The sequence below is a fragment of the Aspergillus pseudonomiae genome (genome assembly GCF_009193645.1).
Source record: "Aspergillus pseudonomiae strain CBS 119388 unplaced genomic scaffold BDV37scaffold_45, whole genome shotgun sequence".
Taxonomy (NCBI): Eukaryota; Fungi; Ascomycota; class Eurotiomycetes; order Eurotiales; family Aspergillaceae; genus Aspergillus; species Aspergillus pseudonomiae.
The window spans coordinates 67,756-85,549 of NW_022476037.1; the positions used below are offsets into that span (position 1 = coordinate 67,756).

Here is a 17,794-nt window from a genome sequence, read left to right on the forward strand (position 1 = left end):
TGCTTATCCTGCTCTTGTTGTTGCGTCGGACGCTTGACACGTCCCAGGTCATTATCCGAACTATGTGGAATATTGGAAAGCGCAGCATCAGGATGAAAGTCATGGCGAGATGTCTGGTGGCTGCCATCATTTTAAGCACATCCATCTTCTGGAAAGGGAGTCTGCACTCTGGCCCCCTCTCGAGCACTCCACTTCGCGATACTCGGGCTCAGCTTTCGCATCATCTGTATCCTTTGCTCGAGGAACACAGGCCTCAATGTTCTCCACCCGCATTACACAGCAACGCAGGGTTGCATAGATTCAGTTCGATCATCAGTGCACCACAAAAGAACTATCTCGTTGATCCTGAAGGGTTTGTAGAGCCAATGCAGGTAGCCCACGACGGCTTTGTGCAAGCCATTCGAAACACTCGGGTCGAACGTGCCTATATAAGGGGAACCAAAGGCATTGTTTCGTCCGCCGGGGGAAAGTATCTTCCTACGTTCATCATATTTCTGCGCTTGCTGCGACGAACCGGCGCGAGGCTGCCGGTAGAGCTTTTTGTCAAAGACTGGATCGAGTATGAACCGTACATATGTGAGGTAGTTCTACCCTCGCTGAATGCGAAATGTGTCGTCCTTTCCGAAGTTTTCACAGGCCCCAATGAGGGAAAACACAACCTCGAACATTTTCAACTGAAGACATTCTCGATTTTATTCTCGTCATTTCAGGATGTGATCTGGATGGATGCAGACTGCTTTTTTCTATATGACCCTACCAGCCTATTGACCTCCAAGCCATTTACTTCCACGGGTCTTGTTACCTGGCCTGACTTCTGGTCTTATACAGTATCTCCCACGTACTACAACATTTCTCGCCAAGCCATAATCGCTACGACAACCCGACAGTCCACTGAGGCCGGCATGTTTTTGATCTCAAAAAAGACGCATTATATGACTATCTTGCTCTCTGCCTACTATAACTATCATGCATCCTATTATTATAGAATGATCTCCCAAGGAGCCCCGGGTGAAGGTGATAAGGATACCTTCATTCTAGCTGCGAGTGCGCTTGGTGAGAACTTTTATACCGTCAGTGAAAAGGTAGTGGATTTGGGGCACCCTGCACCTGATGGGGGCGTGTTAGGCGCTGCCATGCTCCACGCGGATCCCATAGAGGACTACGAACTTACACGCCAGGGCCGGTGGCGAGTGAGAGATGAGTCTGTTGCTAAAGCGCCTCGCGGCTACTGGGTGCATGCACATAGCCCGAAGTTCAATGCTGGAGAGGACCTATTTAGCAGAAAAACCCGGGACGAGGACGGTCAACCTGGCCGAGCTTATACTTCCAAAGAGGATACGCTCAAACGGCTTGGATTTGATGCGGAACGAGCTATTTGGGAAGAGACTAAGACCGTTACATGCACCCTGGAGCATGCGTTTGAATCCTGGAAGACAAAGGTTGGGTTATGCGAGTCAGTTACCAAGCACTGGGATGCTGTGTTTGAAAGCCCGTCAACGCAGCTTTATACGTTTACAGATGCTTGATCGAATCCCAATAACAACTAGGCTAGCACTATCGTCCTATACAGCAGTCATATAGAGGGTGTGAGGAGGATGGAAAGACGGGTTCAGATATGTATCTAGGCACTTATGGCATTCTCCCGATTTATATACATCTCTTCCCTGGATTTACTATTCATAAAACCATTCTGCCTGCTATTTCTTTCAGTGAGATAGTCGTCTCCCGAATTCTCGATTTAGTTAACGTAACAGCTAGTATGAAAAGGAATAATAGCCGGACTCGATAATAAATGCCTATTTGAGGAATCCAGTCTAGATCCATGCCTATGTTTACTATTATCGCTCTATACATTGAAGCCACCTTCTATTCGAGGTAACTTACTGATCCAGTCCCCTATTGCATACTGCATAAATCAGGGTTACATATCACTCTGTACCGAAGGGAAGCAGGTTGCTATGACTTACTGCGGGTCTTGGACGAGGCTAAAATATCAGTCTGACACCTGATTTGTAAACGTCTGTCACGACTGAACAATATCATGTGTGACTTTACTTGTCTAGGCTACAAATATCTGGAGTTGTGAATGGACAATAATTATTTTCTGAGTTTCATAATTGACTTGAAGTGCCGGCGTCCAGGAAGTATTCTGTATCACTTAGTAGATCCGTCGTCGTGTCATAGACTCGGGTGAGCCGTCGTGCAAGTAACTTAGTACCGCCAGGTCTGTCCTTCATCACTAAAGGAAATGGCCAAACGTTTGCGCGCATGCTGTACAGCGCCCGGGGAGACTGAGACGACCCGGTGGCCGAACCTCGAAAAAGTTTCTTCTTCCCGTGCCTCCCTGGCGACCTGTACAGTTTTCCTGGAATGGTCTTGTGTTCGATTTATTCGGCATCAATCGTCTTCTGCGATGTCTATGTAGGTGATAGTCTTGCTATCGACACTGGGAACGCTATTATGTATTATCCAGATTATGCACAGTACACATTTTGATGATACATCCGGAATCTCCAACTAACGGAACTACATATAACCAGAATTTGACAGATGTTAAAGACAGAGGCCCAACATTGGTATGTGAATCCTGTGAAGCATAGCAGCATGAAATAAATTTCCCACCTTAGGCAGATGAACTATAGATCGCACTAGGGGTCACAATCGCAAAAGCAGGGTCAGGTGCGGTGAGCAACGACGCCAGCGTCGCCCAACATTTCACGTCTCCGGTCGTAGTGAGGCCGTCTAGGTTCTTTCGGTCTCTAGCTGCTAAAGCAACTAGATCCTTATGCGTCAGCCAAATCACCAAAGACGACCCCGTCGCATCCCTTGGCTCCCGGTACTCGATTTCATGGCCAGTCAGGGCACCATTACTCAAATTCAAATGCCAACCCCTGTGCATGTCCGCGATCATGAAGTCAATCGTGAACGACCGATCCCATGCTTTCGGTCCCTCTACCCGCATGGCAAACGTGTCGAACAATTGCTCCAAATCAAGCGCCATCAACAGCTCAGCCGACATGGATAGCTGGGACCCCTGCGGTTTATTCCGGGGTTCCAGCTCGCGCGCCCCCGTCAGGTAGAAGTTACGCCAGACGCCGTTTTCCGCGCCGTAGCCCAGTTTGCGATAGACGGATGCGAGCTCGTTTCTGGCCCGGTCGTTGTTTTGGTCAGCATACACGGCGTGGTTCAGGAGCGTTGCGGCGAAACGAAGGTCACCCTCGTCCGCGAACTCTTTGCCCAGGTCGATCACTTTCTCTATCCCGCCCATGCATTTCACGTAGCGCGTTGCGGATTCCACCGGGGGGTGTTCCCATAGGTGAGCTGGGTTTCCGTCGAACCAGCCCATGTAACGGTTATAGATGGCCTTCACGTTGTGGCTGATTGACCCGTAGTAGCCGCGCGCGCTCCAGGTGTTGTTCAAGGATGGAGGGAGGTGGAATTTTTCGGCTATTTCTATGCCAGTTTGGCCCATGTTGAGAAGACGGAGAGTTTCGTTATGTAGATAGGCGTATAGATCGCGCTGCTTGGTCAGGAAGTCATTGACGTTCACGTTGTCCCATGTAGGCCAGTGATGGCTGGAGAATACGACATCGGCGTCCTTCCCATAGCGAACGATCGCTTCATCGAGGTATTTAGCCCAGACACGGGCGTCGCGTACCAAGGCCCCTCTCAGGGTTTGGATGTTGTGGAGAGTGTGAGTGGCGTTTTCAGCCATGCACAGAGCGTTATACTGCGGGAAATACATGTTCATCTCAGCCGGCGCCTCCGTTCCTGGAGTTAGCTGACATTCAATTTCCAGATCGTCGTCTACGATGATCTCCTCCCCCGTCTGGTTGATGCTAGTCGTGGGTGGAATCAATCCCGATACACCCATTGAAACAGTGAGACCCAGCCCGCAGCCGATTTGGCCGTCCCGCTGTCGTGGGAGAGACTCGCCATACATGTAGACCGCACGACGGCCCATGGCGTTCCCCGAATAGACGTTCTCGCTCACTGCATGTTCCAGAAATCCATGGGGCGCGTACACCTTCAGACCCTCGGCAGCGGCGTCTGCAATGGCTTTAGCTCCGCCGAAGTGGTCTACATGAGAATGCGTGTAGATGAGGGCTTTGATAACCCGATCCGGAAACTGGGCTTGGTACAGGCCCAGGGCCTTCTTGGCGGTTTCGATGCAGGTCAGCGGGTCAATAACAGCCACGCCTTTTGTATTCGGACACTCGATGAAAGTAATGTTAGAGAGGTCTAGTCCGCGGACTTGGTAAATTCCATCCCGAACTTTGAAGAGACCCTGCTTGTGGCAGAGTTGAGACTGTCTCCACAGCGACGGATTTGCGAACTGGGGAGCGTGCTCCTCTGATAAGAAGCCGAAGGAGTCGTTATCCCAGATGGCCCGGGTTGGGTTGGTGTCAGAGTAGACCACGCAGGGCTCTAGACTGGTTATCAGTCCTCGAGAGGCATTTGCGCTGTCCGTAGGGTCCTCAGGTGGATAGGATGTTGAAGACATGATTACAAGCAAATATCACTGGAACTGCAGAATGGTCCTGGAAATGATCGAAGGCCAAAGAAGATCCGTTGTCAATGGTTGTCGATATGAACTGACACACTGGCCGTTCTTTTCTAGCCTAGACCCCTCTTCTACTTGTTCTCCTCGAAATTGGGATCCCTTTTAGAGCGCGCTCGTCAGTGAAATGGCAAAGGTAGGTCCAGGATACCCGACAATCAGCAAATACGCCTCAGAATCCTGCAAGAAAATTAAAAGACAATCTAGACCTTATATACCCCGCGCTGTAAGTCTCGGAGAGTATTCCTTCTAGTCAACCATTCTGTTCGCGAACCAAAGAATGGATCGAGTGGTTTAGTCAGGAGTGACGTAGGGTTGCATTCCGCCCCGACGGAACCAACGATGCTCGTAAGCAGTGACAGTTGTTTATATTTTGGAATTAAGACACAGGAACAACTTATGAATTTATACCTAAGGTTTGTAGACTGTATGCGTTGTAGTTGTATCGTGTTGCACTATTGGAATGGATGTTCACGCAGATTCACATCCCGACCCTGCTCAAGCTGTACAGGATCCTACAGCAAAGCCAGAGGTATCTTCCGGCATATATTCTTCGTCGGAGACTGAGACAATGCTGCTGTAAGGTACCGTAATATAATATGGCCATGGTAGATAGTATAGTCGTCCCTACGGGGTCCCACGGTTCTACTGCGTTCCTAGATAGGGGTATATTCATCTGGTCGGTCAGACTAGGCTCGTTGACAGCAATTGATTCAATGCCCACTTACCCCCGAAGTGACACTAAGTGACTCGCACATACCATTCTAAGTTCATAGTCAAGGGGTGCTTGCATATACCCTATTCCGCAAGCATCCAGTCCTCATAATCATCTTCCTCCTCATCCCCCACCTCAACATCTGGCATATTTACGCCCATACCGGTCAAATACTCAACAACATCTCGCCTCTCAGCACATTCCGCAAGTACAGATGTATCCAGATTCCCAACATCAGCACCAGACTCGACAAGTAGCTTTACCGTCTCCAAACCCCCCTCGACAACAGCAATAGACAGCGGCGTCTCCAGATCGACATCAACTGCCGACACATTTGCCCCATGTTCAAGAAGAGTCCTCGCCGTTTCAGTCTCATCTTCAATCCCTGCAGCAATATGTAACGCCGTCTGTCCGTTCTTTGATTTTGCCTCGACGTCCTCGCCCTGTTCGAGTAGTGCCTTGATAAAGACACGGCCACCCACAATATGGGCAGCAACATGGAGCGGTCCATAACCACGCGGGAAATACTGCCAGCGCTGCTCAGACCTTTCAAGCTCGTCATAGCTGCCATCATCCTGATACGGCCAGGCCCCTGCTGCCTGAAGGTAGGAGTCGATGGAGCCACTTTGTGATGCGAACCGTAGGAAGGCGTCAAGCTCTTCCTGTCGGTGAGGTACTCTGGACGTATAGACTGAAATGATTCGTGCAGCGTATGGCAGGAAAGGATGGGCTTGGAATCGCTGCTTTAGACTCGCTGACGAACTACAGGCTCCGCCCTGGAACTCTTCCTGTGATAGGTAGGACATGGCGGCACGAAGCATCGTCCCTTTAGTTTTGTGCTTGGCAGCTTCTTCACGCAAATGACTTTGCAGAATAGAGGACTGGATTCGCATCACTTTGATACTGGTGCTGAAAGAGACCAAGCCAGCACACATATTTGCGATGTCATCGGAGGTGTAGCGACTGTCCTCTGTTTTATGTATTCCGAGAAAAGGTAGGTAGTCGACAACTTGTGGTATTGTCGGCGTGTAGCCTAGCTCTTCTAGTGTGGACACTAGGTATAGCACCTGAAGGGTATTTTGTCCGTGTTCTGCTTTTGCTAAATGAGCCAATGCTAGCTGGCTAAGCTTCTTGTATTTTGTTGAAGGGGGATCATTAGATAGAACTTGAGCTAGTTCGTCCAATGCCTCTGACATATCTCTTTGCCGAGGTAGCGGTGGAAATCTTCCTTGGTATTAACACCGTGGAGTCAAGATAAGGGCGAGAACACATACACGCCGTCCAACATTTCTATAACATTGAGCATACTTTCACGGACGTCTTTGGGTATTGCAGATGGGTTTTTCTCGGCAGATACATCGTCAATTTCGTGCACCATGAAAGACATGAGATCATCCTCGCTTGCCCTCGTTACTATGGTTGGCAATTCGTAGGCTCGGAGAAGTGAACGGGGTGGCGGGTAACGACTGGTTATGAGAATGTGCAAACGAGAATCCTGGGTATTATTGGCCCCAATATGGACGAGCATTTTCTTCAGTGCATGTTCAGAGGCATTAACACCATCAAAGACCACGAAGATAGAGCCAAAAAGCGACTGAATCAGGTTCCAGAAACCAATACGTTTACCGTCGTCGAGAGAGGGGGGAGAGCGCTCTTCTGCTCGATAGAAGGTTTCAGCAGTAGAGTCGGTCAGTTGGGCAGCGAGCTGTCTGGATAACGAAGGAAATGCAATACCAAAGTCCGCGACGTTATATTGCGGATGGTTGTCATCAAAATAGTATACCGCGACTCCTGAGCGGTTCTCCTCTGAGCGGACATGATCCACAACAAGGGAGCTGATGTATGTCTTTCCAGTTGCAGCTGGCTGGCTGTTAGCACTCTCATATCTGGCAGTATTGTGCCTTTCTTACCCGGTCCGTAAGCCCACAAAAGCTGTGGACCAGAGCCGTTGATCCATTCTTGCGTAAGTCTGTCTCCTAAGAACCAGGTTCCCAAGGTCCCTATTCGTTCGCAGCTCAAGCTGTTTTGCCTCTCTGCCGTGGCGTCCCCCGGGCAGAGCCAACTAACCGTATGGCTGTTATTATTGAACGACATTGTTATGCATGATGTTGAGAAGCTTTGTATCCAGTTTACTCAAATACCAGACGCCGCTCCCCCCACTTTTCTTGGCGTGATAGGCGCCAGTGTCGCTGCCTACATTTCCAAGGAAAGCAAGAGACTAAGCAGCTCTATTAAGAGCACAATGAAATGATTCACAACCAAGCAATGCCAAGGAGCACTTAAATGACCAATTAGAACGCGGCTTGGCATAGATATAGCCTGTCAAAACACCGTCACTTCATCCGCGAACCGGAAGGGCTGGCATCCAAGGGAATCAATGCACAGAATGGCGGCCCCGGCAAAGGTACTCTCGACATTCGAGCTTCTCGAGCTTATCCTACTACAGCTCGACACGCAAACTCTTCTCACAGCTCAGCGAACATGCCGTACCTGGCACAGCATCATTCAAGAATCAGTTGCTATCCAAAAAGCGCTCTTTTTCATCCCGATCCAGCCTTCATCTGCGAGTACAAAAGTACAAAATCCCTTATTGGCAAAGCTGTTTCCGGGTTTCTTCACCTCGGACACATCCTTCTTGGCCAGCATGGATATGCTCCAGCGACCTGAGAAGCTGGAAGCGTATATTCGACCTGAAGCAAGTTGGCGGCGGATGCTCGTCCAGCAGCCGCCTATACCCAGGATTGGATTCCTTGTTTCCTGCTTTGCCTTTACGGAGAGTTATACCTACCATGAGATACCGGTACATATGTATTCCCCAGGTTCTCCTATGATACTCTCCTGATTAACCCGCGCGCAGACCCGGCCAGACGGTCTGCGGATGGAAGAATATTTCGAAATGTTTATATTCGGGCACCATGTAATTTCGCTGGAGTACTATGTCCCAGAAATCATCTGGTGGGGTGATACCTATTCTTCTGGGTGGATTAAGATGAAAGAATCGAGGGGCATGACGGTGGAGACCGACATCGTGATTTCGATCTTTGGTGGCGCGACATGTACGGACTTTGAAGGCGATGGGTTCACCGAAGATGCCGTACTATGCAGTCGGATTCAGGACGTATACCGGAAGCTGAATCTACAGCCTTGCGCACCGTCAGCCGAGAAGAAGCTGAACGAGTGGAGTTACTCGCACTGGTATGATTGACTTTTTTTTTTTTTTTTTTTTTTCTAGGTTGATGTTGTCTTTCTCGGAAAGGAAGTGATATATTGCAGAATTCGGGTGGCGATTCTGAAATTTTACATGTCTGCATTTGTATTTAAGAAACTACTGCAAATGCTATGTAATTTATGTACTGCACATATCTCTCTATGATAGAAAGTTGGCTCTCAAATATATGTATCATAGGCTGTCCTGTGTGAATGAATTTGGTACCGGGGGATCTGGGGATTCCGGAATTAAATCTACAGAGTTAATTTCTGCCTGATTAAGTATTGACCTGCATAACTAATGCTGATCTAGATGTGGTGGAAATCATTCCAGATTGATTTGCTACACTAACCTTAGCGCGTGAGACACCCCGACTATTATGTTTGTCGCTTTACCGTAACTTCGCAATAAGTGGAATCAATCATCAAAAAGAACCGTCCTAAATTGAGAATCGACCAAATACACTAGGGAGCTTCTTACATGTAATATAGTTCACTTCCGTTCCTCGTGAAATATGGAGCTTGTGACGAGAATAAGAAGGAGAACAAATCTTCCTGAGTCATAACCAAATTAGGCCCAACGGTGGCTATTCACGGTGTGCAATCGTTGATCCTGGCCCTAAAGGCTGGATGATCCTTCAACGCTTTCGACACCAACTCGAGCGCCTTGCGATTTTGCCGGACAGCTTTTACGCATAGCTCTAAATCATTTTGAATCGAGGGGCCTGCATGCTGCAGCAATAATGGGTCTATGTCGAGAGCGGGCACAGCATATAAGGGCTCATTCCTGTCGGAAAGGTCTAACTGTGCGAAAGAAGTTTGCTTCGGTGAATTTCATGGCCGCTGTTATCCACGCCGGGCTGGAAAACTTCTCCAGGTCATATTCGAAAGCAAACCAACAGGTGACATTCCTTTTCAGTGTCGCCAACAAGAACTCGGAATTGTCAAGGAATTTATCCGGAAGCCAGTTGATAACAGCTGGGTTAACCGCGAGGGCATCCAGAGCGAGGTCAGACATATTCAAGATGACATCCGCATAGAGTTTGCAGCATTCCAGCCGAAATTTGGGTTGCTTCTTGAGAGTATCGGCTATTCGATCATAATTCACCACACTTTCAAGGCGTGTATTTAAAGAGATAGCGATGAGCTGTCGTGCCCGTAAAACGTGGGGGTCAACCACAACAAGTTAGTCGGTGCTTTTGCACTACTGCAGGTGAGAAATTAGGGCAAGAAGATTGACTAATAGGGTTGCACTGATAGTTAGAATCATTGTCCACTTCTGAGTCATGATTATATCTTGGGGCAGGTGCGCGATCTTGTGCATAGTCTTACACACGCAAGCTCTTTAAAACCAATTCCAGTGGTTGATTGCGGAACTTCCTTTTCCACAGTCTATGACCTCCTAAGATACAGCCTGTGCACGGTTATGTACATGTGTCTAGTAGATTAAGATACGAGTGCCTCTATGCTCTATTGATGTATACCATTCTACACATCATCAGTCGCAATCGTCTATTTTGCGATCTCGACACCTCCAACCTAGTTCAATGGTCAGTAACACTTTCTGCAGGATTCATCGGGGTGACTTACAGCGCCCATGGCCTTCTTGAGGTCACCTACAAAAGAACAAGGGTTAGCAATCATCGATCAATGCTCGCCAAACGATGCAACCATTCGATACTTACCGTAGATGGCAAACTGTCCAGCAGTCAGAGCACCAACCATGACCAGACGAGCGCCAATACCGCTGAAAGAGCCACGGAGACCAAGCTCCTTAGCGATCTTGATCAGTCTGCTGGTCGTGCCCTCGCCGGGGAGGCCCTTGGTCTTGTTGATCTTGGAGAGCATGGTATCGGCGGGCTGCGAGACAATAGCGGCGGCGAAACCGGCAATCAGACCAGAACCAAGGTTGATGGCGGTCTGCATGCCGTCGCTGGTCTTCTCCTTGTCGAAGAAGTTGGCGTAGGCGAACTCGGCGACTTTCTCGTAGACGACGAACTTCGACATGGTGTATGGGACCCTGCCACATGTGAGTCATGAGAGAAATATCCCGCTTCATTGGACGCACTGCTTGAACAGGATGGGCCCAAAGCCGGAGTAGAAACCGGCGAGACCCTCCTGGCGGGCGATCTTGCCGAAGCCAGAGACAAGGCCACTGGCAAAGGTCGGCTCCGAGACCAAGCGGATGCGAGTGGCCTCGAGCGGGCAGAGGGCTATATCGGCGAAGAACTCGGCAAAGGCGGACGAAACACAGTAAACGGCGATACGGTTGTCTCTGGCATTCTCGTAGCCGATCGTGTTGATCGACTGCTGCTTGAAGAACTCGTAGCCACCGAACTTCAGCGCACCTTGCAGGAAGTAACCGGCGAACGTAGGGCCAGCGCCGGTGAGCAGGGCGCCGGCACCTTCATTCTGGATGACCTGGCGGAAGCCACCGATCAGGCCGCGGTTGTAGGTGACAGGGTCGAGCTGGATACGGGTCTTGACTCTGTGCAGATGTACGTGTCAGTCACCCCATTGCGACTTTTCCGTTGCTTGTCGAGCTGATGTCACTTCGATTCCTCGCAAGAGTTGGCGCTACTTACACATCGACGGGGGTGAGGCCACCGTGGGTGACGGAACAGCAGACGGCGCCGGCGAAAGCGAAACGCGAGTAGAGGTTCAAGCCGGTCAGCTTCTGAGGCTCAGATTTGGCCACAGCGGGAGCGGCTGTTGTCGCGCTCATCTTGCCGGTGTGATACGGAACGGAAGTTGAGGGATGGAGTGGAGGATAATACACTAGGATGAAGCAGAAGCTTGTCGGAGAAGAAGCTGAAGGACGTTGCGAAGTGATTTTTCACCCAGCAACGCCCGGGCATGACCGTCCCGAAATAGTCCGGGCGCTGCTGACGCCAAGTCAGCATTCATTTGGGGGTCTGATCGATGATGCGATGTGACAGCAATCATCTTGGGAGGTTTTAATTTAGCATGCTCCATAACCCTAACCCCATTGGGCAGAATTGGGGCTATCCGGCCCGTCGGCATCTCCCGGGTGGATCCTCGTTCATATACTATATAGCATATAGTATATACTACTGGATAGTTCTCCGTAGTCTCTACTATATCTAGTAGGATAGCAGGCCGAGGACATACTTCGACGGCTAATATTTCGTTTCAGAGTGACATTAAAATCCTGTCATAGCAAGATGTCTTATAGGAAAGTCCATTGCCTATCAGTAGTCATACACTCATCACACACACTGCAAGCAACCAAAACTACTTCCAAAGTCTCTCCAACAAAGCTCTATCTCTAACATTCATGCCCCTCCTCTGCGCAGTAGCAGCTGACTGAGACTGTCCACCTTCCTGGCTCAGAATCACCCACTCCGCCACCGTCGCGCCGGCATCCTCCTGCTCAGCACCCAGGGCCTGATTCCCAGCAATCAACAAAGTGGCATACCGCGACGGCTTCACAGTGTCCTTAAGCTGCGCAGTAGTCGTATTTCCAACGGGGATGCGAATCTGGTTCTCCTCCTCGGCCGTGTAAATCGTCGAGGGCTCAATACCCGTCAAAGTAAGAACAACCCTAAACTTCTCGTCGTCCTCATCTTGACCCTGGTCCTGGACGCCAAACGCAAAAACGGAAGCGGGGTTCTCAATAGCCTCCTCGTGGAAGATCACCGAGGCATTGACCGGCGGCGCAGAAGCCCAGTCGAAATGGAACCCGGACACGGCATTCGCCATCTGCGTATCTGACAGCGTAACGGTGATGGAAGAGAGATTCGAGGAAACAGGCTGCCATTTCGTAGATGTAGCGCCGTCGTTAGCGGAGATGGGGAACTGGCCTGCCTTGTACTCGTCCGGAGACGTGATGGGCTGGCATTGGATTTGGTTGCCCTGCATGGTGGGGATTGTGCCGATTTGGCGGTTCGCGACCACCAAGGGAGCTCCTGTGGGCTGGAGGGTGTGGGTTTCGTTTTCTGCGTCACTGCCGACGTGGACAGGGATTGTGGCGTTGCGGAAGCGTTCGTCGGCGGTGGAGAGAGGCGCGGTTTTGGTGTCGCGGCGGATCGTGGTGTGGGTGTAGTTGGACTCGGCGGCGATGGGCCAGCCGCGCCAGTAGAAGGTTCGGTATTTCACGTAGGGGATCTGCGGGGGCAGGTTGGGCGTGATGTGGATTGCTTCGTCCGGGAGGAGACGGAGGCCGAGGTATCCGAATAGCACGACTTGGTTTGCGCCGCCGTGGCCGGTCAGGAATGGGTAGGCTGGGTGGGTGCCGCCGTTGATGCTGGCGTTGTCGAGCATTTGCTCGGAGAGCTGGAAGAATGGGCCTCGCGTGTAGGGGTCGTAGGAGTATTGGTGGTAGGTCCAGGCTGAGCAGCCGGATGGGGAGACGTCGCTAGCTACGATGGAGAAGATCGCCCAGGTCATGGCGGGGCCGTCGGCCGATTGCTTGTTTGCGTACTTTTGATTGTCAGTATTTGTATGCGATCGTGAAGCAGTTGTTTTAGGTGAGCGAGGAACTTACGTAGTCGAGGTCTGAGAGACTCATCTCAGCGGTGTAGTCGCTCTCGTAGGCCAGTGGGTAGGTAACGAGGACGACATCCGCCTGTTTCACCACGGCAGTACCATTCATCGAGGTGTACTCAAGGGTCACGTTGTTCTGGCGCAGCAGCAGAACGTTCTCTGAAATCTCGGTCCATGTGTCGTTGGGCTCCAGGTTAAACTGTTCGCGGAACATATTGGCATTGTCCAGAGTCTGAGCGATGAGAGGCATAGTAAAGCCACCTGCATCGACGTGATTTGCGTACTCGTCCTGAAAGCTGTTAGCAGTGCGACGGGAAGATTGGGGATGGCAAAGGCTACCGGATCGGTCATGTTCGTCAAGGTCCAGCTAGACCCATTTCGCTCAACAAGATTGGAATACAGTGTCGCCACCGAGTCGTAGATCGGGAAATGCTTCTCCTGGAAGTACTCCGTATCGCCGCTAGCGACCCATTGATAGATCATGGAGAGTCCAATGTCACCGTTCAGGTGATACTGGTAGTCAAAGCAGGCACCAGTTGCCGTGCAGTTTCCGACGCGGCCGCTGGTCCAAGGATAGATGGCCGCCGAGGGGTCAAACCGAGTTTGGTTCTTCGAGCTGGCGAAAGCCGTCTTGACATTGTCCTTCGCTTGCTGGTATTTGGCAGCTCGGTAGTTGGTCACGCCCTGTGCAGCTTCCGGGTGCGACGCCACCAGACCTGGTTGCATCCAGACGTCGGCGTCCCAGAAGACTTGACCAGCATAGGAATCGGAGGTGAGTCCACCGACGGAGAAGCTAGTCTCGTTGACAGTCGCGTTAGAGACCGCTGCGATGGCGTTCTGGCTCACGGTATTCTGCAGCAGGTAGTAAATGTTGGTGACAGCGATGACGGCCGAGTCAATGACATGTTGGTCTTCCGGGAGCTTTCCGGTAGCTGGGTCGGTGAAGCGGTCGACCGAGTTCTCGTGCATGATATTCGCCCACTCGGAAGCGTGCGACTCCAGAGAAGTGGTGTAGCCCGCTGTCAGCGCCGCCGCAGCAGCTTCCTTGGCTGTCTGTTTGGGGTTGGCGAAGGCATCAGTCGAGGCTCCGCCGACGAACTTGGTGATGCGGACGGGCTCGTTCGCGGTGAATTTAACCTGCACGGTTTGCGCGACGGAGGACTCGTTGCCGTTCACGTAAGGCTTCCCAGTCACGAGAGTGCGGGTTGAAAGGTCGACGTTGGCGGATCCGGTCAGGTTCGCATAGATATACGCGGTGACGTTGGAGATACCCCAGGGCCGCACAGCCGTAAAGAGCGCACCGTCGTCTTGACCAGATTCGACAAAGTCAGTTCGTACCGCCGAGTACCCGTCGAACACGTTCGCCACGGTCGCATCGGCGTCGACGGACGGAATGATCTCCATATCCACCACGGCTTGCGTGATGTTCAGCTTGTTCGCGAACAGACGATAGGTGATTTGGAAGGAGCCTTTATCCGCAGGCGACCAAGTGTACGACCACGATAAGACACCAGCTTTGAAGTCGTATGTTGATTGGAAATCAGTAATAGTACTATCATCCACCGTGGAGTCCAAATAAACATCATCGCCCAAGTCAAGGATCAGTCCACTCCAGTGAGGAACACCACTGATCGCTGTGTCCCATCCATACTGGGACAGCCAAGGAAAGTTTGTACCGTTCATCTCTGGTTGGGAATCGAAGAAACCGGCGATGGTTGCGAATGACTGTCGTCGTGAAAAGAGCGGCCAGCCGTTGATGACATCGCCGTCTACTTCTTCGTCAAGCTCAAAGAAGGGGCCAACACTGGCAACATTAATACCAAGGTAGCCATTTGCTACGGAACCGCGCGACTGATAATGGCCCTGGTCTAAGGTCGTTGTCTTGAGGAGCCAATTCTCCTCATCCCAAGTGACGCCGTCGAATTTCGTCTCATACACATTGTCTGAGTCGGCGGCCTTGCTGGGGCCTTCGTGCCGCTTTAAGATCTTAGCGACGCGAGGGGTATGTTTGCTTCGAGTCCCCTGGCTTGGAAGGCCATGGACTGCTGTTAAGAGCAGCGCCCAGGGCGCGAGGTTCTAGGGCCTGGTCAGTTTTTCTGGTCTCTTCTTTGGAGCCTTAATGAGAGTGGAGGTGGTAGACCGCTGCGTACCCTGAGTTTCATTGTCAGTGCCTCTCAGACAGCACTAGAAAATTCGATTGAATGTTTTCTAGCAAGCAAAGTCCAGGACTACCAAGGCACTTAAATAGAGGCAGAAGCTTAAGCCTGGAGGGGTGTATCCCCGGCGCAGATTAAATCCCCACATTCGTATCCCGGACCGGGAACGTAGGTGCAGATCCTGGAGCACCGGTGCGGAGTTTACCAGTCGTCCCAGCCGTTCGATTTGGAAAGCCACTACTCAAAACAGGTACTTAAACGGCACTCGGGTCCCCGTTGAGGTATTTTTCTCTTCCCAAGGATTGTCGCACAGACTTGTCACCGTGACCCAAGGGTTGGATTGGCCAAGGAACCAGTGAATGAACCAACGAAAGCAATTTGCGGGGTTGAATCAGCCACATCCGCCTATACCGAGTCTCTCACTGTAGAGATCGGGGTTGGCCGAGTGGAAAACTGAGCCGACCAGGCCTCATGCCGAGCCGATCATTGCCTTTTACAACTGGGTTTAGTGTGGCCGGTAATTGTCCGTTAAGGTTACATGGGGACGCGAGACTTGACATCATCTTTCTCTTGGGCTTGTCTTGGCCATCTTATCATCCAGGGTACCAGCCAAAGTATGGCACCATTTCCACCTTAACGCTGACTAACATTTAATAGGATTAAAGTTGGAAGGATTTGAGGCTATTGGAAACATTGTGGCTTAGCAGTTCTCCGTTTCATGTCTTTTTCTCTTTTCTTCTTCTTTTTACGTGACAGTCGCTGGTTGGTATTCCTCCTAGGGCCCTTGCCCTAACTAAAGTATGCGTGAAGACTCAGCAGACCAAGTTAACATCGCATCATTTATTAAACCAGTCCAGTGATGCATAGGATATGTAGGTCATATCACAACTATATACGAGATAATGATAAAAATCCAAAACCTCAAAGAAGCGATCGACGATCTAAAGTCTATCGCCGGTTGTAGTACATACTACTAGCAAGGGTAGCAGCATGATCGAATCCCTCGTACCTGATCTATTACCTATGAGAATGTCGCCTGAGGAGCTTAATATAACTTAAAAAATAGTATAATATTAGCTCGTCCTATTGGGGATATGTCTACGATTGTGGCAGGGTACATTCCGCTGCCTGGTAGGCAACATTCACCACGGTTTCACAAACAGATTCAATGATTAACTAGTAATATGTCTTGACCCCAATGTGCTCTCTACATGACTTCGTGCCGCCGTTGTGTTCAGTGTGATATCCCTCCATCGGTTAGAATTCAGAGCTTGTATTGAGACCAGCCTGAAACACTCCACACTCACATCGCCCATACACATTTCCTCCTCACGAAACAACGGCAATGCCTGCCCTCTACGTCGCAATCTACTACCCCCGCTATGGGAACTACCAACACTGGGCTCTCCACCTCCACACCGAAACCGAAGACCTCATCTTCGAAGTTGACGGCGAACATCCTTCCTTTCAAAAAGTGACGTCCCGCGGCAAGCCCTCCGACTCCGATCTCCTCATCATGTCACTGCTGGTCAGCGAAATTGGGGATCCCGACGTGCCCACCGTCAAAGCGGCGGTAGAAGCCGCCCGCGTCGACAATGAAACACCGGAATGGGATTGTCAGGAATATGTGCTGGAAATTCTGGAAGCGTGCGAGCAGGAGGCAGTATTAGATCCAGATGATGAGCATTATGTCGAGGTGATGAAGTTCTTGAAATCGAAGCGGGGGCCCACACTTTGATGGTTGATATTCATATTTGTGGTTGTCGTTGTTTTGACGGATGTGGATGCCGAGTTCGGCTTTCGGCGCCGATGTCGGTTCGGCACGGGATTTCAATCTATGAGTAACGAGGTTGCATTGATGGCGATTAGAAATACGGATACTTAGTTCAACGTTGTTAAAATGGGCCATAGCTTTCGGATACCTGGTTATGAGTGATTTTGTAATAATAATAGTAGTTACTGATCACGTGTCATGAAGTTATACAAAGCTCTTTGACAGCGTGGGCTCTGAGCACCACTCTGTTCGCCTGTGCTTAAATGCAGCCTGACGGTTACTGAATCTGGCAGTTTTATATGTTATGCAGGCCGGTAAATTGGCGCTGTCTATCTCAAAGAACAAGATTTCTGGACGGCAATGAATTGAGACTTGAATAACGTGGTAAACATATGGACACTATTGGTACAACCCTAGATAAGATGACCGGCAGCTCTTAAAGCAGCAAATCCAAGACGTTAAGACTGCAAAGCCCTCATCAACACTCAGTAACCGTTCCACGCCCTAGTCGTTCTTTGTCGAGATGTCCTTACTTCCCGCCCAAGGATTCTTGTCCATATACTGGTGGAAATCCATCATCGTGGCAATCACGCCAACGCCCGGTTCGTCCACAAGGCAGTAAATGTCTCAATATTGACATCAACATACAGACAGTAATAATAGGCCATGTCTCCGGTAGGGATGGGTATGCGCCGTAAAATTGCATAGTGACTACCAAGCATTTAATTCAGAGCTTCTGCAACTTAGCACTAAAGTTTAATGCGAACTGGGTTTCTTTATTAAATCTATTGGAGTTGAAGTTGGGAATTTGTGAAGACAGCCTGCCAGACTGCCACACAATCTGTCAAAGTACTTCCAGCACCCCAAAATTCGGG

General features: G+C 50.4%; 7 protein-coding genes across 7 annotated transcripts; 3 read left to right on the forward strand and 4 right to left on the reverse strand.

The window, feature by feature from the left end:
• On the forward strand, nt 1-1,532 carry BDV37DRAFT_294902 (alpha-mannosyltransferase). Its single transcript, XM_032089738.1, has one exon. The coding sequence runs from the start codon at nt 63-65 to the stop codon at nt 1,524-1,526; it is 1,464 nt and encodes a 487-aa protein (XP_031940222.1). The 5' UTR covers nt 1-62; the 3' UTR covers nt 1,527-1,532.
• A 974-nt stretch (nt 1,533-2,506) lies between these two features.
• BDV37DRAFT_294906 (alkyl/aryl-sulfatase) lies at nt 2,507-4,693 on the reverse strand. Its single transcript, XM_032089739.1, has one exon. The coding sequence runs from the start codon at nt 4,502-4,504 to the stop codon at nt 2,624-2,626; it is 1,881 nt and encodes a 626-aa protein (XP_031940223.1). The 5' UTR covers nt 4,505-4,693; the 3' UTR covers nt 2,507-2,623.
• Nucleotides 4,694-5,035: 342 nt separating this feature from the next.
• BDV37DRAFT_251507 (ankyrin repeat domain-containing protein) lies at nt 5,036-7,429 on the reverse strand. The gene is made up of 4 exons (XM_032082308.1): nt 7,187-7,429; nt 6,551-7,136; nt 5,290-6,500; nt 5,036-5,237 (listed from the first exon to the last, which is right to left on the reverse strand). Exons 1-3 carry the CDS (start codon nt 7,368-7,370, stop codon nt 5,360-5,362), a joined length of 1,911 nt encoding a protein of 636 aa, XP_031940224.1. The 5' UTR covers nt 7,371-7,429; the 3' UTR covers nt 5,036-5,237; nt 5,290-5,359.
• Nucleotides 7,430-7,662: 233 nt separating this feature from the next.
• On the forward strand, nt 7,663-8,481 carry BDV37DRAFT_284232 (uncharacterized protein; the record flags this gene model as incomplete). The annotated part of the gene is made up of 2 exons (XM_032087460.1): nt 7,663-8,076; nt 8,134-8,481. The coding sequence occupies 2 exons, from the start codon at nt 7,663-7,665 to the stop codon at nt 8,479-8,481; spliced, it is 762 nt and encodes a 253-aa protein (XP_031940225.1).
• A 1,518-nt stretch (nt 8,482-9,999) lies between these two features.
• Nucleotides 10,000-11,412, reverse strand: BDV37DRAFT_251516 (mitochondrial carrier domain-containing protein). Its single transcript, XM_032082309.1, has 3 exons — nt 11,069-11,412; nt 10,552-10,971; nt 10,000-10,503 (listed from the first exon to the last, which is right to left on the reverse strand). The coding sequence occupies exons 1-3, from the start codon at nt 11,206-11,208 to the stop codon at nt 10,131-10,133; spliced, it is 933 nt and encodes a 310-aa protein (XP_031940226.1). The 5' UTR covers nt 11,209-11,412; the 3' UTR covers nt 10,000-10,130.
• Nucleotides 11,413-11,718: 306 nt separating this feature from the next.
• Nucleotides 11,719-15,550, reverse strand: treA (alpha,alpha-trehalase treA). Its single transcript, XM_032078982.1, has 4 exons — nt 15,140-15,550; nt 13,329-15,065; nt 12,991-13,278; nt 11,719-12,926 (listed from the first exon to the last, which is right to left on the reverse strand). Exons 1-4 carry the CDS (start codon nt 15,149-15,151, stop codon nt 11,739-11,741), a joined length of 3,225 nt encoding a protein of 1,074 aa, XP_031940227.1. The 5' UTR covers nt 15,152-15,550; the 3' UTR covers nt 11,719-11,738.
• Nucleotides 15,551-16,420: 870 nt separating this feature from the next.
• On the forward strand, nt 16,421-17,017 carry BDV37DRAFT_251518 (uncharacterized protein). The gene has a single exon (XM_032082310.1). It carries the CDS (start codon nt 16,491-16,493, stop codon nt 16,881-16,883), a length of 393 nt encoding a protein of 130 aa, XP_031940228.1. The 5' UTR covers nt 16,421-16,490; the 3' UTR covers nt 16,884-17,017.
• Nucleotides 17,018-17,794: the final 777 nt, after the last annotated feature.